At 39.8% G+C, this 23,801-nt stretch overlaps 1 protein-coding gene across 1 annotated transcript in view; it reads left to right on the top strand.

Moving 5' to 3' along the window:
* The window catches only part of GSAP (gamma-secretase activating protein), a 99,650-nt gene that overhangs the window by 31,050 nt on the left and 44,799 nt on the right, over window positions 1–23,801 (top strand). Inside the window, exons 9-19 of the mRNA XM_081244970.1 lie at window positions 717–821; window positions 1,063–1,122; window positions 2,282–2,325; window positions 3,246–3,331; window positions 11,123–11,200; window positions 12,622–12,699; window positions 16,932–17,024; window positions 17,147–17,364; window positions 18,926–18,995; window positions 19,519–19,601; window positions 22,688–22,741. Coding sequence (XP_081101096.1) covers window positions 717–821; window positions 1,063–1,122; window positions 2,282–2,325; window positions 3,246–3,331; window positions 11,123–11,200; window positions 12,622–12,699; window positions 16,932–17,024; window positions 17,147–17,364; window positions 18,926–18,995; window positions 19,519–19,601; window positions 22,688–22,741 — 969 coding nt within the window. The remainder of the gene's footprint in view (window positions 1–716; window positions 822–1,062; window positions 1,123–2,281; window positions 2,326–3,245; window positions 3,332–11,122; window positions 11,201–12,621; window positions 12,700–16,931; window positions 17,025–17,146; window positions 17,365–18,925; window positions 18,996–19,518; window positions 19,602–22,687; window positions 22,742–23,801) is intronic.

A 23,801-nucleotide genomic window follows, 5' to 3' on the forward strand; every position in this document is an offset into this window, starting at 1 on the left:
GCATACTCGTTGGGGTAGACTTATAACATTCATTAAAATGTAATTGTAATAGAAGCATGCCAGAGCACCATAGGAATACAGAGATGGGGAGCTTTGCCTTCATCTTGGGAGGTGAGGGAAGGATTTCTACAGGAGGCAATGCCTAAGTTGGGTCTTGAAGGATGAATAGTTAAGTATTGCTGAGGGATGGGCAGTATCATCATGCTCATTGTGGAAGACATAAAGGTAAGAAGCATGGCCAAAGACACATGAAGAGTTTATGGCAGATCTAGGATCATTGCCCAGAGCCCTCCTCTCCCAGGCCTGAGTTTTCCCTTGGCCTAACAGTCTCTCCCTTTGGTGGTAAAGCCCTCCAGACTGCAGATACCTGAGTGGGTTATGTCCAGCATAGGAAGCTCCGAATCTTGTGTTAGCACAGCTGTTGGTTTGTGGTAGGTGTGGCCTTGCCTTCAGCAGCCCCAGCCTGTCTGCCAAACTAAGAATGAAAATAAGATAGTTTATTGCAGAGTGTTTGTGAAGAGCAAGTAATGAAATGATGCCTTAAATCTTTTTTGGAAAGACTTTCCATGTGTATGTATTGGCGGTAGGGGCTACTAAAAATAAACTGGAAGTATTTACATGTATTATAAAGATAGAATAAGCAAAATAATTATGAAACCCAGATATGTTCTCCTTTAAAATAGTTATTTATTTCTAAAATCTCTTTACCTCCTCAGGTAATTAAAAATTCTGGCCATCTCCCAAGACAGAGAGTAGCCGAAGATTTTGTTTGGGCTCAGTGGGATATGTCAGAGCAGAGATTATACTACATCGATCTGAAGGTAAAAACTAGTCCACTGGCCCTCCTTTTTGTGGGAGTATTTTAATTTTGACATTATCGTTATTGTAATTTATTAATTACTTCATTTGCATTGATGGGGCGGTCGGCAAAAGTTGATGAAAAATAATGAAAAGGTTTTCATTACTGTTTGATTTTTGGCTGCTTCCTTTTCTCTCTCTCTTTAAACTAGTGTTTTTGTTGATTTTTTGTTCATTTGCCACGTACTCTGTTTTCTTTTTTAGAAATCAAGGAGTGTCTTAAAATGCATCCAGTTTTATGCTGATGAGCACTTTAGCTTAATGGTAAGTCCAGAAAATGATGGGGCTAAGGAACTTTTACAACCCATTGACCCTTTTAAAGAGAGTTATTATCATCAACAGCATCTTAACATTCCTGGTCTTGTTTTTTACTCACTTGTATGAGCAAGTAAAATAGTTCTTGCCATCTCAAGACTTCAATTCTGTAATAAATGCAGTTAATATAGATTATTAGAAGAGCACACACAGTAAATTTCTGCTAACTGAATGCCTCATATTAAAGAAAAATGGGTAAGAGTGAGTATCAGTGGGAGGTAGTAGGCGTGGTTAATAGTAGGTAGCTTTAGGTGATTAGGCATCATTTGATCCAAAAGAACATGTGATGGTGGATTGAGCATAAGGCAAAAAGTCAATGAGAGGGCTTCCCTGGTGGCGCAGTGGTTGAGAGTCCGCCTGCCGATGCAGGGGACGCGGGTTTGTGCCCCGGTCCGGGAAGATCCCACATGCCGCGGAGCAGCTGGGCCCGTGAGCCGTGGCCGCTGAGCCTGCGCGTCCGGAGCCTGTGCTCCGCAACGGGAGAGGCCACAACAGTGAGAGGCCCGCGTACAAAAAAAAAAAAAAAAGTCAATGGGAGGGTAGAGTTCAGTCAGTACAAATCCAGAACCACTCCTGGAAAAGCTGTTGGGAGTGCCAGCCTTGTAGTGAGGAGTCGCAAACATCTTTCTCTGCGATGCACAGAACATTCTTCTTCTTCTTGACTAGGGTTAACGTTGGTGTCTAATACCGATTGATGTCATACCATTACAAGAATTTCACTTGCTCCTGCTACCCCCTTCTTTGGACTCGCTCATTCTCTTCCTAAAGACACCCAGTCCTTCCCTCCTTACGTGATCATCGGTGTCTTGTAAAAGTCGACTTCCAACTGGCTTACTATAAAACCCATTTATGGTAGTCCAATCTGAAGCAAAGTTTGCCTTTTGAGAAATAAATACACATCAAGCTTGTGATGTATGTAAACTCCAGAGTGTTCCCAGTGGACTTTCTGTCTGTGGATTTGGGGGATATCCTCTGAAGATAATGCTGGTTAAAGGAGCTCTTCATCATTAGGCAAGCACAGTGTTGTCAGGTTTGCACTGGTGTCCAGAACTATCATCCCTTAACTAATGTCATTTTTCACTTGGTTTTCTCCTGATTTTTTTGACAGTTTGAAGCACCCTTGGACGTATCATTAAGTGAGTCAGGATTCAAGTAAGTTACTCGTAGATTACTATTAATTTTTATAGACACTTGTGGGCAGAATGATTATATAATATTTATACCTAATCTGTGGTATGCAGATAAAAGGATAGTTTGATATTCTGTGTGTGTGGGGGGGTGTCATCTTTTCTGTTTCTGTTCTCTATAGGGAATATAAACAATGTTATCAAGCATGAGCACAGGGTTTTTCCATGGAAAGTCAATCATATTGATTTTTCTTAGTCATTTATTTCTGCAGGGTGTCTCCATTTATTTTGATCTATGGAAGTGCCCTTCTCCCTGTGATTCAATAAAAGTATTCGATGAGTCAGAGAGAGAGCTACGTTTAGAATCAAACATCAAAACCCTTTTCTTGTTGCTATCAAGGAGGATATTGCAGGTCAATCCACTTATAGCTCAGCTGAGACTATTGCTTTACTTTTCTTCCTGTTTTCCTTTTTACACAAAAGGTGAGGTTTTTTTCCCCCAGATTATTTTACATGTAGTAAAAGCATGAGACACTTTTGAAAAAATAGACACAAGGCCATAACTGCACAGAAGAAATGAAAGTCGTCTTGAATTAATGGTAATCTCAAACTGTTACATATTTCACTACCTTTATTTCATCCTATATGAATATTCAGTTCTGTCCATTGTGAAACATAATGTCAGAATTACTCTAAAATCAAAAAAAATTATAAAAACATAAGTTGAAAGGAATATATATATTTTTCTCTATTGCCAGGCCATGCCATTTATGTAACATGTATTTTTAAAAATTACTGTTTTATAGTTTGTTTTTTTTTAAAACAAAAAGACATATCATCTACTGGAATTTCTCGAGGACATGTCTCTACTTCTGTGGGTAAATTATAGCGGTTACTCACATCCTTTATGAGGGAACTTATTTGTAAATGCATTTATGTTCTTAGACTTGTCAACTTTGGATATGATGATCTTGAAGACCAAGAGAAATTATCCAAACACCCAACCTTGTGTGTTTTTACCAACCATACAGGTAGAACCGGGTTGTATTTATCAATTTACTTAATTATACTTGAGTTCCGTACATTTAGCCATTGTTTAGCTATATTGATCTTGAAAATAAAATATAATAGGGCCACACTCTTACATAAGTGATTATACGGATATTTACATACCAAATTACCTTCTCCACTGTAATTGTATACATTTGCTGTCTGTATAAAAGAAGCCACAGTCAGATTATTGTTCTAATAGTTAGTTTTTGTATTATTGTTCTAATAGAGGGGATAGATTCATATTTAATCAAGCTACATTTTCTCACCTGCTCCATTTTTAACAAATGGCATACGATGATCGGGATGCTTTTTGTGTCAGGCTTACTGATGTTTAGGTTCTAAACCTATGTGCTTAGCTGCTTTAAGAGCTATATGCTATAACCTGAGCTGACAATCAGAGCTTCACATAAAATTGTTAGTGTACAGTATTCCATCTCTTAACACCTGTTTATTGTAGATAGAGAAAATAGAGAGGGAAAAAAATGCCTGACAATGAGAGGAGAGCAGTATGATTACAGTCAATGAATCTGGTGGAAAAACTGCTCATTAACTGTAATAATCATCTAAATAATCAACTCTAATAACTAAATCTCATAGCCATTTTTTTTTTTTTTTTGGCTGTACACGGGCCTCTCACTGTTGTGGCCTCTCCCGTTGCGGAGCACAGGCTCCGGACGCACAGGATCAGCGGCCACAGCTCATGGGCCTAGCCACTCCGCGGCATGTGGGATCTTCCCGGACCGGGGCACAAACCCGTGTCCCCTGCATCGGCAGGCGGACTCTCAACCACTGCGCCACCAGGGAAGCCCTCATAGCCATTTTTAACATCCCAACTTGAGTGGACAGTTACCACTTAAGTAACGCTTAGACTAAAATTGCTTTCCTTTAAAGCCAAATTATGTGGTATTCATTGAGCTGACATTTATGGAGCACTTACTGTATGCTGGGTGTTGGGGATACAGTGGTGAGCAAAACTGACCTAAACCTTTTTTAGTAGAGAGTTACTATTCAGTATGGATGTTAGACGTTAAATAAGTGCACACGTAGTATTTGAATAGAGTCATGGTACATTTTATGAATGAGAACTACAGGAAGCCATGAGAGCATATAACAGATGTTTAATGGAAGCTACTAATATCTCCAAATATGTTCTAGTCCAGCCAGTACCTTTCATTTTACAGAATGAAAACTGAAAATTGCTTCCTTTCCCACCTCACTCCTTCAAAATCCATCCTATAGTTTTTCTGTCCATCCAGGGTCTCCCTCAGCCTTGTAAGTCCCTCTATAAACCAGTCTTGGGGAGTTTAGGGCAGGAAATGATATTTCCCTTGAGACTTGAAGGATGTATATGAACTAAGAACAGGGTGACTGAAGTCGAGTGAGCAAGAGGGAGAGTACTGCGAGATCGTTGAAGAGGTAGGCAGGGGCTAGGTTGTACAGGGCCTTGTAGACCATGGAAGGGTTTTAGGTTTTATCTTAAGAGTCATAAGGTCATTAAAGTTTTTTTTTTCTTCTTAGGACGACCTTTTATTTTGAGAATGCTCAATTGTACAGAAAAGTTCAAGAATATAATGAACATCCATGTACCTTTTACTTAAATAATCATAACATTCACAATGCTTTATCCTTTGCTTTATCATTCTCCTCTTAAATAGATAGCATTTTTTTCTTTTTGACTAAATCATTAAAGTAAGTTGCAGCCACCATGATACTTTACCACTAAATAATTCAGCATGTATCTCCTTAGGTTAAGGATACTCTTACATGATCTCATTTCCATTATCACTGAAAGAACTTAGCTACATTAATCAGTAAACTATTACATATTCAAATTTCCATAATTGTTTTTTAAAAAGTCCTTTTCACGTGTATGCATACACATGAATAGATCCATGTACGCATATCACTTTTAAAAGATTCACGCGTTACATTTGGTCGTTTTGTCTCTGCAGTGTCGTAACGTAGACCGATTCCCACCTCCTATCTTTTGCCCCTCTTTTTCTCTTTTTACAACATGGACATTTTGAAGAGTCCAGGCTATTTGCCTTGTGGAATAGCTCACATTCTGGATTTGTCTAATCGTTTCTTTGTGGAAGTATTTAACTTCTTTCTCTTTCCTTTACATTTTCTGTAAGTTGGAAGTTAGGCCTAAGGCGTTGTTAGACATAGGTTAAACATTTTTGGTAAGAATATTTCATAGGTGATGTTGTGAACTTTATTTGCACCAGATCAGGAAACGCGTAATGTAAGGATGTCCTACTGTTAGTGACGCTAAGTTTGGTCATGTGGTTAAGTGGTAACCACTGCCTGTCTCCCTTGAAAAGGTACATTTCAACCTTTGCGTTAATAACCTGTGAGGTGATACTTTGGCATTAAATTACTATCCTCTTCCCCAACAACTTTTCATCTGGTGGTTTTAGGGTCCATTGACGGTCCTTCACTGAAGTGTTCTAAGTGGGTAGTGACATGATTAGATATGTATTTTGAAAAGATCACTGTGGCTGCTGTGTGAAGAATAGTTCAGAGGACGCAAGAGAAAAAGTGGGGAGATGAGCAGTTAGGATGAGGTGTAGTCATATATTTGAGATGAGGCTTGATCTGGGATGGGCAGTAGAGGTGGAGAGAACTAGGTGGGTTTGAGATGAATTTTGGAGATGGAACTGAGGAGACTTGCTATGAATTAGATGAAGAGGAATGGTTCTCAGGCTTCTGGCACAAGCAAATGGGTCAACAGTGGTGCCATTTACTGAGGTACAGTGGTTTTGGTGGGGCTTAGAAAGGGAGATTGTGAGTTTTGTTTTGCACATGTTAACTAAGAGACCTGGAGCTTAGAAGGGGAGTCGGGACTGGAGATGAATAAGTGTGGAAGTTGTTAGACCATAGCTGGCATTTGAAGCCGTGGGAAGGGTAAAGGATCAAAAGGGAAGAGGTTTAGGAATTAGATCTGGGAGCAAAAATATATAAAAGTTAGGTGGAACATCCAAAGAAAAAGGAGAAAGTATGGGGAGAGAAGAGGAAAACCAAGTGAGGTGTTATAGCAGCCAAGAGCAGAGGGAGTTTCATAAAAGAGAGTGACTATTAGTAGGTGGTGAGAGGTGGAGTCCATTGGGTGTAGCTGCGTGGAGGTCACTGTGAGTGGTTTGTGCTGGATGATTGAGGTGAAATCCTGATTGTGATGGGTTAAGTGTCATGTGGAGTTGAAAAATTATAGCAGCATGTGCAGGCATGAGAGACGCAGCAGCTGAAAGGGAAAGTGGGATTTAGGGAATATCATGTTTTTTTTTTTTTTTTTTTTTAAAGCAGAGGATGCTCTTTTATTTTGTTTATTTATTTATGACTGTGCTGGGTCTTCATTTCTGTGCAAAGGCTTTCTCTAGTTGTGGCAAGTGGGGGCCACTCTTCATCGCGGTGCGCGGGCCTCTCATTGTCGCGGCCTCTCTTGTTGCGGAGCACAGGCTCCAGACGCGCAGGCTCAGTAATTGTGGCTCACGGGCCCAGTCGCTCTGCGGCATGTGGGATCTTCCCAGACCAGGGCTCGAACCCGTGTCCCCTGCACTGGCAGGCAGATTCTCAACCACGGCGCCACCAGGGAAGCCCCGGGAATATCATGTTTTGAGACAGAAGGGACTCCAGTACGTTTGAATGCTTACAGGATATTTAGTGGGAAAGAAAAGATGACAATACACAGCAGAGAGGAATGACCAGTAGAGCAAATTTGCTTAGAAGGTGGGATGTAATGGGATCCAGAGCTCATGTGGTGGGACCAGGGTTGTACTTGACTACCTTGTACTTGACTTTAAATCTGTTGGATATAAATAATCATTTTAGGCTTTTATTCTATGAAGCTTTTATTCCTTCTTATTTTATTCCCGTAGGCATGTCTCATGAACCGTAGCAGCTTAGAAATAGGCTATCTATGACATATCTTAAGAAATAAAATGTTAGGTTAATCTGGCACGAGATGTGAAAGAGTGGGTTTTTTCCTTTCTCAGCAACATCGAGGAGAATAGCAAATGAGCCTTGCTTTTCGCAGTCAGCTTTGAAATAGAAAAAATAAACCTGTTTCAAATGGGATGCTTCCAGATTTACAATGAAATAAACCAGAGAAGCACCCTTTTGCCTTTCAACTAAGAAGTTGTCAGTTCATGTATTTCCCAAATTACTTTTCAGAAATAACTTTTTAACCTTTGTTGTTAAAACAAACAAATACCTACTTCAGCAAAGTAGGAATGGAGAAGAGAGCAAACAGTCTAATCCCTATATGGCTCCCTCTATAATAGGGAGCTTAATTTTACACTGGTGTGAAGAACAGAAAACATGGTTCATGAAAAAAATATAAGTAGACTCAGAGCTTTTTACAAACTCAACTTATTTCGACTATTTACATTAATGCTGATGCTGTAATAACATTGGATGTTCAGTTGTCACATACTGGTCATCGGGAGCTACTTTGTCCTTTCAGCATTACTTTTTACATTCTTGAAAGCATCTTTGTCCTGAATTTTCCTGCCCTAAGAAATGATATCTGCTACCTTCCAGGGAGTTAGAGGTTAAAATCTGGAGGCTGCTCATGAGAGTTGGTGATAGGCAAAGTGCTGATGTCAGGACACTTAAGTGTTAAGATTATGAGTTTGTATAGATTTTTCTAATAAATTTTTTACAAATCAGGGACCTCCTAAAGAATTGAAGGAAAGAAAATACACTCCCTATCCGATAGTCAACCCTGAAGCTGTACTTAGAGTTCTCCTGTGTGTTCTAAGTCCATGGTGGCTGTAATTCTTTCTTGTGCACCACCTACTGGGAGGTAGTGAGGGGTGAAAAGTGTAACTTCTCCTTCCTGTACATATAATTGCAAGAGTTGCCCTTCACAAGTTCCCAGAATTAGGCCTGTGTTTTAGCATTTTATAGAGCCTTTTACAATGAGATAATTTCCCTTGGAAAACTTTGTCCATAATAGCTTTCATTGTCCAAATGGTTTCCCCCAGGCTAGCCAACTTTGAGATGTTATCTTCATCATTGATGAATATTCATTACACATCTCTGGGTATGCCATTAAGAGCGTGCTTTGTTTTTTCAAACTCTGACTTCCCCCAACTTGTAAATAGCAGCAAAATTATTCTGAAATAATAATAATAAAGCAGCTAACCTTTATGACCAGCTATAACTTCTTTGCCAGAGCTTTATACATATTACCTCATTTAACACTCACATTAGAACCATTCGAAGGAGGTTCTATGTTTTCCTTATTTACAACTGAGGAAACTGAGGCTTAAAGAATTTAATTAATATGACTCAGGCAAATTTAAAAAATACTGATGCCTGAATCTCACCCCAGAGGTTCTGATTTAGTTGATCTCAGGTGGAGCCTAGGCATCTGTGGGCCCAGGTAATTTTAATGTACTTTCGAGTTGAGAACCAGTGCTCCAGAGCTATGTTGTCCAAGAGGGTAGCCACTAGCCACATGTGCCTATTTAAATTTAAGTTATTAAAATTAAATAAAATTTAAAAGAATTTCCTCAGTCACATTAGCCATCCTTTAAGTGCTCAGTAGCTACATGTGGCTAGTGGCTACCATTTTGGACAGCACAGATATCGAACATTTCCATTATCAAAGAAAATTCTAGAGATGGGACAGCTTTTCAGAGCCTGTGCACAGCCCATTTCCCCTTGTTGTGTCTTTTTTTCCCCCTTTGGGATTGGGAGAGGGGACTAAGCCACAACATAACTATTTGGAGATATTTGCTTATGAGATCTGAATATGGTTCTTGGTGTATGTAATTAGGTTAGTTTATTCTACATCTCACTTTAACTTTCTTCAAAACAAGAAAAATGATAACCTGAATTCTCTAAAGGATGGTGTGCCGAGGATTTTGCTAGAATGGAGGTTATGATCTTCCTTATATTTTTGACATTTCACGTTCATTCCTCAGGGTAGATTCCTAAAAGAAGAATTACTGGGTCAACAGGTGTGAATATACTTAATCCTTGGCAAAACTGTTTTTCAGAGAGATTGTACTAATTCACTCTTTCATTACTATTATTTGAGAATGTTCTTCCTACTGCTCGACTGACAGAATTGATTATCATTTTTAAAACTTGGCTAATTTGAAAGGAAAAATGTGGTGCCTTGTTTTAATTCTTATTTCTTTATTACTAGAGAGGATGAAGTTTTAACTCCGTTTGCTAAAAATGCTTGTGATCATAGAACGTAAAAGAACAGGATAAACCAGTAGGGTTTTTGCTGGTAGTATGTTTACTGTATAAAAGTAGTCAAAGTGGTACAAAGGACTTTTGTATCTCTTATAATTACTATTTTTGTATCTGCTTTAGTATAGCATTATTTTATTCTTAGCAAGTCTGCTGTAATTTTAAAGAAAAGGTATTATCATTGTGTGGTCATTAAGCATAGCAGTAATTTTAAATCTAACAGAATTGTTACCTTTTTTTTTTTTTTTTTTTGCGGTACATGGGTCTCTCATTGTTGTGGCCTCTCCCATTGCGGAGCACAGGCTCTGGACACACAGGCTCAGCGGCCATGGCTCACGGGCCCAGCCGCTCCGCGGCATGTGGGATCCTCCCGGACCGGGGCACGAACCCGTGTCCCCTGCATTGGCAGGCGGACTCTCAACCACTGCGCCACCAGGGAAGCCCCAGAATTGTTACTTTTTTATCTGATAAAGTTATTCTTTTTTGTTGTTTTGTGTTGAAAATATTGCAGTGAAATGAATTTCTAACAATATGTGGCAGTCTTAAAAGTCATTAAAAGAGTCACAAAGGATAAATATTATAACAAAATGCTTAAACATGTCCTTAAATAGCCTTCTTAGGGAAAATGGGCCTTTTGTTCCTACCATGATTTTTGATAAAGGAACTCTAGTGGAGTATGGTAGAGGAAATATTGCAATTCACTGAGTAGAATAATGATTGAGTTCACACAGCTAGTTAATATTCGCTCTGGGACTAGAACCCAGGTTTCCAGGCTCCTTGTCAAGTTCCTTTCCAGCCTGGAAATCTCCTATTTCAGGTGATCACATAAATGCTAGCATTAGAATAGAGCTATCAGTTTAAGCATAATGCCTTCATTTGTAGGTCATTGATGGACTTACCTAGTCTGTCCAGGTGGCAACAGCTGCTAGAGGTGATGGACAGTTTTACACATTGAAGCAGGTGGAGAGGCTGAGGTTGTTCTGGAGTGGTGGGCTGAGTGGGTGTGGTCAGGGCTCATCTGGAAAGGCCACTCTATGCCAGGAGCTCTCCTCAGTGACCCAAATATGGATGGGGACAGGCGCACACACCACACTTGCTCTTGTTGCCCCAGTTTGCTTTCCATTCTAGATAAAGAAGAACACTGGAAACTTTCTGTAAATAGGAGACACATTTTTGATAAACTGAGGTCCATAGCTATTAGCAATGGCTGGAAAGCAAGCTAAAAAAGGGCACAGGGGAGTATATGTATGTAAAGAGAATCTCGTGAGGCTTTGTAAACTTCTCTAGGTTCCTGTGATTTCATATACAGAAGTCTCTCTCTCTTCATTTTCCTAGCCTTCAGTAACCTACCACAATAAATTGCTTATAGTGTGTGCTGAGTAATTGTTGAATTGAAATTTCTTAGCAACTTGTTAATAGTCCATTTCTAGAATTTGGGAATAATCTATGAGGTAAATTGAGGCAGAACATCTAAAGGAATAGCAGTAAGGTTAAGTGGCTTAGGAAACTTTCTATTTGTCTACGATTCTTTTAAGCTTTACTAAATACCTTCTTCCTTCTAGGAAGTTTGTGTGTATGTTACTGCCCGAACTTTGACTCTTGGGAACAAATCACGTATTCAGTGCTTTACTTTCATAAAGGTACTTTTCATTTATTTTTTTACTTTTACATAGTCATTTTTTCCAAATAGCAGCAAAGTAGATAGACTTTAAAGTCTTATTACCTTGTAACAAATTCAATCAGTACATTGTATATCTGTATACCTATATAATACATATTTCCTGAAGAAATTCATGAATGATGAATATTAAGTTAGCTAATTATTTTTATATTACATTTAAAATAATATTTTGTAATACATTTTTTTCTTGACCTGTGTCTTTTTTCTAAGCCTGTAGACCAGTGCTAAGGGGTGTATTTGCCCAAAGTGTGTGTGTTTGCTTTTTTATTATTACCAACTGAAAGGTACCAATAGATTTAACTTACAAAGGTACATAGGGTTTTCTTTAAAAGCTTCCATGGTCTCCTTCCTTAACAGGTCTTAGTCCTAAGATACATTTATTTCATCTCATACATCTGTGGCCCAAGAAATTGATATGTCAACAGTCAGCCTTGGGGACAGGAGTAAAGTGCCCAAACTTTTCTAGCTCTGTAGTTGGTCACAGAGTGCCCTTTAACAGTTTTAGCCTGAACCATACTAAAGAGTATTTATTTCGCTTGTTTAGTTCCTTAAAATTAGTATTTATATAGTACATACTGTGGGTAGAGTTAAAATTGCTTAAAATTAGAATTTTCAAAACGAAAAAAAATTTATGCCAGGTCACACCAGAGTTTATTCTGCAGGAGTGCCTAATAGTACCTTCAGAAGTTAGAGATTAAAGTAAAAGAGTTGAATAACGTAATAACAAAGAAAGTAAAAGTAAATTCAGAAGACCTATATCTATGCTTTAATAGTACAAATCTGATATTTGTGGAACGTTTTCATACATTTTTCTAATGACTAATGATTAAAGCCAGAAAATAAAACTTTTCTGAAAGTTTTATTAAGAGCTAATAACCATGATTAAGAGTTAGAAGAGTGGAGAGTGAAGCCCAACACTACACTGAGTTTAGTAGATAGTCTAACACCCTTTCTGAGTCACAGTGAGATTCCTAAGTGATTCAGAGAAGCCTCTGAGGGCCTTAATGACTGCAAGAGTGTGGCAGTGAACCTTGAGGCACGAGGGCCAATGAGCCACCTGGTCTCCTCCACCTCTTGGATCCTTAAGTAGATTTCTTCAGGTCCTTCTATCCCAGCACAACCACCACCTTTTAAGGTCTAAGATGATACGTAAGCCCAGAACAACTACTGGCTTGTGACTGCACTCAGGTGATCCGTCTTCAATGCTGATTTTTGGAGAATGATAGGGAACCATGAGCTCTAGGGCTCCAAAGACACTTGCTCTGTCAGTCTCACAGTTACTAAATGTGGAGAGTATGACATGGAGTCACTGCCTTGGGTGGAACTCCAGCTCTTTGTTTCTTAACATCCTTTCTCTGGCTTCATGTTCTCTCTCCACAGGGCACGGCAAGACCTTCACTGCTACTCTTGGGCGTGTTGACTCCCGTGTGACAAAGGGCATTACTTTTCTCAGCCTTGGTGAGTGAGAGGCATAGGCGTCTCTCTGCTCCGTCTCTTCCTTCCAGTACCTGTTATGCCTCATTTTCCTGATGCCTCTTTGGGACTCAGGTTGTGATGACTATGACTGACCTTTTGAAGCCAGATAAGGGAAGGTTTTCTCTGGAAACCACCCCCCCCAAAAAAAAATCAGCCTTTTGGCAGAGGGGCGAGGCAATGCATCTCCTTCCTTAGGGAACCTAGGCTGTGGGCTTTCTTATGTTTTTAGTAACAATCCTAAAAAGCCGTTTGTTAGTATAAAAATGATGACAATGAGCGAGAGGTTTCCTAAAAGCCTATGAGAAATAATACGTGATGTTGTCCCTTGATTCTAGAGAGACAAAGGCCCTTGAGAAATTGTCTGTTCCCTATTGGTAATTGCTAAAAGCTTCTGAGTCCCATAAATTATTTATGGATCAGCTTGATTGAGTTGTTTTTCACTGAGTAAGTATGGTAAAGGGAACTTGAGTATTTGGCTTAAACATAGTGAGTCTGTAATGAAGAAAATAAGGAAGGGGTTTATTGTACCTCCCTGCTGAAAGCTGCTGTTCTGTGCCAGTTGGGATGAGGGGCACAAACCGGTTAGCACAAAACTAAACAGAACTGTTGTTTGCCTGCATATGGGGTATGGCACTATATATATATATATATATATATATTTTTTTTTTTTTTTTTTTTTTTTGCGGTACGCGGGCCTCTCACTGCTGTGGCCCCTCCCGTCGCGGAGCACAGGCTCCGGACGCGCGGGCTCAGCGGATGGCTCACGGGCCCAGCCGCTCCGCAGCACATGGGATCTTCCCGGACCGGGGCATGAACCCGCGCCCCCCGCATTGGCAGGCGGACTCCCAACCACTGCGCCACCAGGGAAGCCCTGCCACAATATTTTAAAAAGAAAAGCTTCAGGTTTAGAGCAGATGGATTCTTTAATATTTTCTTTCCCTATTTCCCAGCCCAACTACTATCATGACAAAGGTTTAGGAAGGTGTTATGTGAAGGGACTGGGCAAAGTGAGAACCAAAGTGATAAAGATGATAAAGATATTTTTTTTGGTCTTTTTTAATCGAAGTATAATTGATGTACAATAGTATATTAATTTTCGGTGTACAAATAGTGATTCAATATTTTTATAGATTATACTCCATTTAAAGTTATTACAAGACAATGGCTATATTTCCTTGTGCTGTCCATTTTTATACATCGTAGTTTGTACCTCTTAATCTCCTACCCCTATCGTGCCCCCCCATTCCCCCTCTTCACTGGTAACCACTCGTTTGTCCTCTATATCTGTAAGTCTGCTTTTGTTTTGTTATATATATTTGTTTGTTTTATTTTTTAGATTCCACATGTAAGTGATAACATAGCGTATTTATCTTTCTCTGTCTGACTTATTTTACTGAGCATAATACTCTCTAGGTCCATCCACCCTGCTGCAAAAAAAAAAAAGATTTTTATTTTGAATGATACTGTTGATGAGGAGACATATCTTATGCTAAGTGGGCCAGCATGTGCCAGTTTTTAATATGAGCTCTGAACCTGTGGGAAGTTGCTTTAGAGAGGCCTGCTTCTACTGCTTCCTGTGGTAAGAAGGATAAATACAAGGTTTCCTGGGTCTGAGACTTGATTCTTATCAGAAATCCTTTATCAGCATCCCATCTGGAGAGTGATGTGGGAAACTCTCCACTAAAACAACTTAGCCTTTTGTGAGGTCAAAGGTATCATTCCTCTTCTTACCCCTGGGAATGACTCTTGAAAAGGGCAGGCATGATTTAATCTCTGGTCTTCAGAGCATGGAGAGGGCAAAAATACTAGAGCTTTGTAAACATAGGCTATCTCACATTAAGCCATCTTTCCTTCTTTAAACAGATTTTAATATATAGGCACAAAATTGCACCCAAGATTAGAACTATTCTAGAGGTAATTTTTATGACAACAGTATTGCTTTTTAAAAAAATTTTTTTTTTGTGGTACGCGGGCCTCTCACTGCCGTGGCCTCTCCCGTTGCGGAGCACAGGCTCCGGATGCACAGGCTCAGCGGCCATGGCTCACGGGCCCAGCCGCTCCGTGGCATGTGGGGTCTTCCCGGACTGGAGCACGAACCCACGTCCCCTGCATCGGCAGGCGGACTCTCAACCACTGCGCCACCAGGGAAGCCCCAACAATATTGCTTTTTGAGTGATGTCTTTTTTGCAATTTATTGCATGGAATTTCCCTGAATTGTCACCCTCTTAAAAGGGGCTTATATTGATTGAAATATTAAAGAATAGAGTTTTGGAGGAAGTTTTCCATGAACCCCAAACACCTGTATATAAGAAAGATAAGTTTAAACATTAAAAAACTATCATTTTAAAAATTAATACTATATTCTAAGTGTTTTACTTGTTATCTTGATCCTTACAACAATTCTTCTTGGTGATGTTATCTCCATTTTACAGATAATGAAACTGAGTCTCAGAAAGTCTGTGATGTGTGTCCAAGCTTCTCCTAGTGTCTCTTACCAGGGGCACTATATTAGTTTATTGCTGCAATAAGAAATCACCACACATTTAGCCCCTAGATAAATAACACATTGTCTTATGGTTCTGGAAGTGAGAATTCTGCAATGAGTGAGTCCTGAGGTGTCAAGGTGGGGCCAGAAATGGTTCCTTCTGGAGATTCCAAGGAAGAATTCATTCTTTGCCTCCTCCAGCACATAGAGGCTAGCATTTTTTGGCTTGTGACCACATCACTCCAGTCTCTCGCATCATCATGGGGTCTTCTCTTCTGTAGTCATTTTCCCTCTTCCTCCCTCTTATAAAACCATTTGTGATTACATTGGGTCCACCTGGATAATCCAGGATACACCCCCCCCAACCTCAAGATCCTTAATCACATCTACAAGGTCCCTTTTATTACTTAAGGTGACATATTCATAGGCTCTGGGGATTACCATGTGGACATCTTTGGGAGCCATCATTCAGCCTACCGCAGGTACTACTGACATTTTTGGTGAGAAAGTAACTTTTGGGTGGGAGGGTCCTGCACACTGAGGGATTTAACCTCCTTGGAGCCCACTCGCTCATCAAATGGCAGTAGGAATCTCCTTTCTACCTGAATAATTGTGACAACTCAGAACACCCTATGTATTTCCAAATGCCCCCTCTCCCAGGGACATAGTACCACCCTAATTAGCTGGTTAAACTGTAGGGCTAGGAGTTAATCTAGGTCATTTGATGCCTTTCCACTGTGCCCTACTATATCGTTATTTGTGTTTTTCTACTTATGCATTACCATGATGGTAACATTATTGCAACCACTTGTGCTAACTACTTTAACATCACTGAATCCACAGTGACTGAAAGGACACTTATAAGTCAACTGGTTAGAGTTTTACATCCTCTTTCCTTTCCCTTCCACAGAATGCCTTCTATGTACATGATTAGCATGTATTTCTTTGCTTCTTAGGGAAAAAAGAGTCTAGCTGGCTCACTTATAATCTAAACGTTTCATCTGTATGAAATTCACGACTGTTGTATGAGTTTCTTTGTTTTTCTAAGATCCTAGAAAAATTATTGGCAAGGGCTACTTCTACCTTGCCCCCTTCTCCAGAAACCTATTTTTTATACCTTGCCTCAATCTGTATACAAATGTTCTTTGTACAGAAATATCTAGTGCAGGGACTGTGAAGATGTGCATTCTAGGCAGCTTGCTATGCATGGAAACAAATTAGTACTTCACAAAGTGTCAGAATGCCTGCAGAGACTGTTTTGATGAGTATCAATTTAAAGCTTCTTTAGAGAAGATGACAACGATGATGAGCAGTGGGCAGACATAGGAAACTAAATTGTAGAGCTTCCCCCACATGGCAGAAATTATGCAGGAAATTCCCATGATAAGCTATTTCCAGCCTGTCAGATTAAGGAATAATTCATGTTGCTGGATATTTTTTATTCTAACTTGCTCTCAGAGCTCATTTAGATTCCTATAAAGCCACAGTTCTCTTAGAAACAAAACTACAGATATAAATTAAGATAACCATGGCTAAATGTCTGAAGAAAATGAGATATTGCTAGGAAGATGGACCGTACTGACATCAGACAGCTTCTTATTACATTGGTCAAAACCTTTGTGTTTTAAGAGGTTCAAAGAAAAATAGGGACACCGTAAAGTTGTTGGCTTTATCTGTACCTATACAGCTCTTGCCACGTGGAACTGACTTAAATCTTTCTCTTCCACAGACTATTATGTAGCTGTTTACTTGCCTGGTCATTTCTTTCATCTACTTAACATTCAACATCCAGACCTGATCTGCCACAGTCTGTTTCTGACAGGTATGGCTGTAGTTTTTCCCCCCATGAACACGGTACATTTGGGTTCGTTTTAACGTTAATATTTATGTTTGGGGGAGAGGGTCTTCTTTTATTTGCTGATCTACTTTTTTTTTTTTGGCCAGGAAACAGTGAAGTGATTGATATGCTACCTCATAGTCCTTTACGGTCACTGTCAGGATCCCTGGTCCTGGACTGGTGTTCTGGAAAGCTCTATAGGGCGCTCCTCAACCAGTCATATTTATTGGAGTTCCTGTGGAACACCCGGCTGGACTGCGAGAAGCTGGCCTTGTTGCACTGTGTGCTCTCATGTGGCCGAGACCCACGGCGACTGGAAGCCAAGGTGGGAATATAGCTTAAGTTTAAAAAGTGGCAGATGGACAACACAAGCTGTGTACATTTAGTAGCTGAAATGAACAGAAGTTATTTTTATTTGGTAACAATTGAGGTTTATGGTCTCCGTCCTGACTTGACCATATTCTTCGCCTGTGCTCCTTTTTTATGGACACAGACCTCAGACTGGGAGGGCGTGTCTGTTCTCTTCACTATTCTCTTTTCCATATTGTGAGTAAATGTTAGCTCTATCAGTAACATTCCAAGGAAGTGCTCGGTGAATAGTTTCTCAAATATCTACTTTTTCTCCTGGTTTGTATTTGGTGTATGTCATGAAAAGGACTAAAATCTGGTGGTAAATAAAATCTATTTATGACATTTTAAATAGAGATAGCTCACATTTATATTTCACATTATAGTTTATGAAGCACTTTCATACATCTTATCATTTAATATTACAGCTGTTCTGTGAAGTTGAAGAAACCCCCCATTAGACTTGATTGGGACCAATGGGTGGCTGGTTGATTGAAAAAAGATGGCCTAAATATTTTCTTTTAACCTAAAATATATAAATGTACATTTATTCCTGCATCTTTTGATGTAGATTAAGGCCCTTTCTTTGAGTATCAGCTAATTGGAGTTCAAAATCGTTTTTCTTACAGAAAACCACTAAGTAATGTCTTGGCTTTCTTTATCTGTACCTGTATGGCTCTTCCAGTTACTTTCTTTTTCTTTTCCTTTTATTCCCTAAGGAGGTCAATAGTTTAAACATCCTTTCAAAGCAGTTTGTGTATATCAGGCAATTTTTTCTTTTATAGTTGTCTCACACCTAGTTTTAGAGACATGCCTTGGAGTCTTTCCCAAGCTTTCAACTTTTATTGACCCACCAGCATTCTTTTTGTATCCATATTTCACTTGTCTATGGTAATATTTTATTAACTTAACTAATTGTGAAAATAAGCACAACTAGCTTGAGTAGGTTTGGAAATAAGAGCAATTATTGACAGGATCAGAAATGCAAGACTGCTCTATGGCTAGGCAAGCCTCAGCATCAGTTCTAAGGTCGGGAACAAGGGGTTTCATTCCTGCAGCAGGTGAGGATGGTTATAGAGGCTGATTGAGAGAACTGTTGACATCACAGGGATTATACCTTCCTTGATAGCATAGCCATGCTCACAGTGATTAAATGGTGAAATGGAGCTGAAATTCAAACATAGGTCTCCTGCCTCCAAGCTCAGTGGTCGAGTTTGGTTTTCTCCTGTATCCATAGCTCTTCACACTGTGACTTTGCTGTAATAGGTCCTACTCTAGCAAAAACGGACATTGGCTTCAAGAAGGCTTATTTGGATCCCAGTCAAAGGCATTTATTAAAATGATGTATGTAAGGACCTCATTTATATTTAACCCACACAGCCTTACGTTATGTATCTCAGAGGTTGTGTAGAAGTGTGTTCTTAATTCTAAAAGAGATATAACATTTTAAACTATTCATATATATTTTGTACTTCTTTGGTGGTGGGGGCAGGGTGCAGATTTAAATACCAATAGATTTGTCTTCTTACTTTTTAAAGATTATTCAGTGGATTTCTGAGAACATCTCTGCCTGCCATTCCTTTGACCTCATTCAGGAATTTATAATTGGTACGTGTTGCTGATGGTGCATATTAAGTTGAACCCTTGACCCTTTTGCTTAAGGGAAAGCAGTAAATTGATAATGCCTCAATCTGTCACAATGCTGTTTAGGAGCGTTTTTTTCATTTTTTTAAAACTCTGTTGTAGTCAGCACCTAATTAAATTTCATTCTCTTGTGGTTTTGTAAGAAGCTGTGGCTGTTCAGAGACTGATGACATATAAGATATGATCTTGATTCTATAACCTTATTAGTGATTTTTTTAAAGCATTGTGTTGGCTGGTTCTGTGTGAAGTGGTTATAACGTCATTTGGATAGCTGTAAGTGCCAAATAATTTTTTAAACTATTCTCAGTGTAAAAAGTAGAACCTGAACATTTTAATCAGCGGATAGAACCATAATGATTAGCCTTTTGCAGATGAAGGATAAGGCAATGAAAACTTTTGTGGGTTTGCTTGTTTGGGTGCATTACAATCTCTACTGCCTTATTCTTCATAATAAAATGTCTTTTTTTCCCTACCAAAACTTACTCAGCTTCTTCATATTGGAGCATCTATCCAGAGACAAGTAACATGGATAAACTCTTGCCATACTCCTCACTGCTCACTTGGGATACAGTAAGTTAACACTTTATATTCTTTATGTAATTAAAATTGATTCACTGCTGTGGGTCAGTTGTAGGACATTCCTGTCACAGTAACCAAGGTTGTGATTTCATTTCTGTTTTGATGCATAAGGATCTGAATTGGAGTTTTCTGGCAGAAAAATAATAGTGAGTCCTTGCTGTTGGCCAGTTTTATTTACATAAAACAGTAGAACTGAAGGAGAAGCCACAGCATACGTGTTACTCTTCCTACTACCAAGCAGAATGAAGCCTCTATCATCTTCAAATGGTTTTAGTTTTTAAGTTTTTTCAAGCAGCTAGAGTAGATGAAAATATTTCTTAGGGTTTTATAAATGAGCAACGGCTGGACCACTGCTGTTATTCTGAGCTGTTCTATTTACTTAGTAGACTAGCACCTTCATGAGCTTTTTTCCCAGCCTTAGAAAGAAAATCTGTGATAACCTTAGAACGTCAAGATCAGTAAAAGTCAGTAATCTTAAGCAAATCCATGCCATTCAACCTTTTCTTCCTGTTGGTCCAGACTCCCTTCCTTTTAGTTGGGAAGAAATGTTTCAGGAGAAAACATTGTTCATTTTCTCTTGAATGTGGTTCAGTAAACTGAGCTTTATTGGATCAGAAGTGAAAACCATGTACAGGTTCCCCCTGAAAAAGGTTCTGCCTCTCCTCCTTTCATATCTAGATGTTACAACTACTGTGTGCTTAGTCTTGAGGCAGAGGTTTGTATCAAAAAAGCATTTAGAAAAATAAATTTAATTCAGGTAGCACAGACACAGGAAAATAAGTACTAGGATAAATGGTAACACTTCCCATTTTGTTTTTAGACTATCTAAATATAGTCCTTTAAAAGGCATATCAGGGCTTCCCTGGTGGCGCAGTGGTTGAGGGTCCGCCTGCCGATGCAGGGGACATGGGTTCGTGCGCCGGTCTGGGAAAGATCCCACATGCTGCGGAGCGGCTGGGCCCGTGAGCCATGGCTGCTGGGCCTGCGCATCCGGAGCCTGTGCTCCGCAATGGGAGAGGCCACGACAGTGAGAGACCCACGTACCGCAAAAAAAAAAAAAAAAAAAAAAGGCATATCAGATGTGTTTGATTCATTTTTTTCCTTTTGTTTTTGTTTTCTGTGGCTGCGCCATGCGGCACACAGGATCCTAGTTCCCCGACCAGGGATCCAACCCGTGCCCCCTGCAGTGGAAGCGCAGAGTCCTAACCACTAGACTGCCAGGGAAGTCCCATGTTGGAAAAATTTCTAAATTTTTGGTATACGCAATGGTAGTGTTTTCCCAAAGGCCCTTTCTTCTTGGCTCTCACTGTTAGAGTTCCTAAACTTTCATGCCTCTCTGTAAAATTATAAGGAAAGCTCTGAGCTTGTTTCTTCTCCAGGCCCTCATTGTTTGAAGAACCCTTGTGAATCTACATGCAGACTCTGTGGTAATGTGGCAGGAAGTTCGCAGGTTAATCCCTACCCCTCCCCCAGAAGCAGGAAATGCACATTTCATCTTCCTCCCCTCACCACCCAATGCTGGCTGTGGCTGTCCTGTGTTCAGTGTCTGGGAGGCTGGGTCTGGACCTCTGGTTTCCAGGGTTGTGTTTAAACATGGTGCACGTGTTAGTTGGATGTTGTGTGAGTGTCATCCTGACAGGTAGTTCTTCATGTTTGCATTTCTCCTCCTTTGTGGGGCAGAGGAAATGTGTGGACATACAGAGTGACATCAGGAAGTCCTACAAGAAGTACAATATGAAAAACCCAAAAGTTTTAACCACTGCGTACAGCTTATTTTTGGGTTTATCACGTTGCTTTAGACTTCTTGCGGTTGGAGTAGGTTACCTTAAAGGTCTCTTCTAATCCTGAAATTCTATGAGCCTATGATTTTCTTTAGCAATGATGTAAAACATTTTATTTTCTCTAATCTGCATATGCTCTTAATGCTATACCCTTAATAAATAAATTTCATACTTCTGTATGGAGACAGATTATTTCTGTAAATAACTGAACTGGGTTTTTTAAGATACTAGAAAATACTGTGTCTTACACATAGTTAATCCTGAATTATGCTTTGCAGACAGTGAGCCTTGTTATACTTATTTGAAGATGCTATTTATAACCTAGAGCTGTAGTGAAATTTCTCTTGCTGAGTAGTGATAAGTGAAGCATACATAGATTTTTATTACAGGCTTTCTCCTGTCCAGTGGAGGACTCAGTTGCTTGAATGTTCTGGAAGTTTATTTCTCCATCCCTGTGATGCCCTTTTTCTCAGAAATATTGTATGTCAATAAAATCCAGGACATTTAAGTCCTAAACAAATACCAGGTTTTATTTCTATTTTCTCATATATCATCTACTTATTTTTTAGGAAATGAAAGAGGAATTGACTAGTTGACAGTTTAAGATACACAATTAACATGGAAACACACTTTTTAAAATAAATAAGTGGCAATTTTGTCAGTTTATCTTTTTATTTAAATTTCTGTTTTAATGCTCATTAGTTAGCAGAATGTTATAATTTGGACTTCCTGATATGAATTGCATCTTGCACATTTGCCATGGTGATCTTGCTAGGTAAACACTTTATGGGGATCTCTTATTTCCGAAATCACGGTAGAGGATGAGGTGCAGAACAGTTTTCCCCTGAGGTCAAAAAAGAATCCAATTAGTGAGGCAGGGACGGACTATAATACATTTAAGTGAAAGAGACGAAGAGGGAGGAAGGAGTGAAGAAAAAGGAAAGTGTCCACCTTATTATCATACTTGGTGCAAATGTGATTTGCCTCCTTTGTTCTTAAATGGAAATGTGTAAATAATACATTATTTACTCTGTATTTCTTCATAATAGTTTATCCCTTCCTTTAGTGACACTGTCAACTATTATAATCATAACTTTACAGAATATTTCCCTTCCCGAGGCAAGAGATAGGCTGTGTTCACTGGTATTTATAAACCCCAAGTTTTATTTAAAGTAGAGGTTAGCAAACTGGGAGCTGCCCTCAGCCTCTGTCTGCACGGAAGACACTTCCTGAAGGCTCGGGCTGGGGGTAGTTGATACGTTTAGCAGTTGTGTATATGTTTTTCCCCCACCACAGGAAATTCCTGGAATAACCCTTGTGACAGAAGAGATTCCGTTGCCTCTTATGAAGGTAAGTGCTTACAGTGAGAGACAAAAAGCCCAGACCTGCGTGGCTTCCTTGCTGGCCTCACGGTCACCTGCCCCCAGTGTCACGGTGGTTCCAAAAGGGATTGTAGACTGTCAGGGGAGGATGCTGCAAGGGGTAAGGCTGGTTGTCTAGGCAGTCCTTCCTAAATGGTAGTCACCAATGATGATATCAGGGCAATTCTTAGGAATGCTCTTCGAAGAGGGAGGTTTTCTGAAGACAGAGAACTACAGGGCTCGACGTGAAGTGTATAGACGTCATACTTCCCACTGTGCCTCAAACCAATCCAAGCTGGAGGAGTTCTTGTAAATACACACACACACACACACACACACAATCTTAAAACCATTAAGTAACCTGGACTGGGATTAACTAATTTCCTTCTCGTTCTGAGAACAGTGTTTCTGTTTCTCAAGAGTGACCTGCTCGGGCTGTCCCTGTGGTCTCAGCACACACCTTCTTCCTGCCCACTAAGCAGCAGCGTTAGTGTCTCTCTACAGTCTGGTGGTTTCAGAGGAGTTTCTGGTACAATAGGGAGGGGGGGGTGGGTGAGCAGAGAAGAATGTGTATGTAGTTAAAACCGAGGAGTATTTTAACATAGTTTCCTTGAAGCTCCTTTGTTGTTTTTGGCATTGCCTCCTGTTAATCATAGCTTGGTGTGTGCTGGGAAATCTCAACTTTTGGCAGCAGGCAGCCTAGTATGCTGCTGCCTTTTACTATTTACATTTGATTCTTTTGGATCCACAAAGGGCAGGCCAGGCTCAGGCAGCTGAGGGAAAGCCTTGGGCGTTTGAGGTCACGGTGATGCCCTGGGGGTGAAAGAGGGCTGACTGGGGTAGGTTTAGTGGTTCTGGGTTTTGGTCCTAAGAATGGTCCTTTAAGGGGAGATGGACAAGAGATGTATCTAGGCAGCAGAGTGAGACAACTGTGAAGGTCTATAAAAGCAGGAAGACGAGGGAAAAGAAAGGTTTGATTAATAGCTTAAAAGATTCTTATTAAGAGCCTCCATCCTTTCATCTTATCGTTTCTGCTTTTACCACTAGTC

The sequence above is a fragment of the Mesoplodon bidens genome (assembly GCF_964165515.1).
Source record: "Mesoplodon bidens genome assembly, chromosome: 9".
Taxonomy (NCBI): Eukaryota; Metazoa; Chordata; class Mammalia; order Artiodactyla; family Ziphiidae; genus Mesoplodon; species Mesoplodon bidens.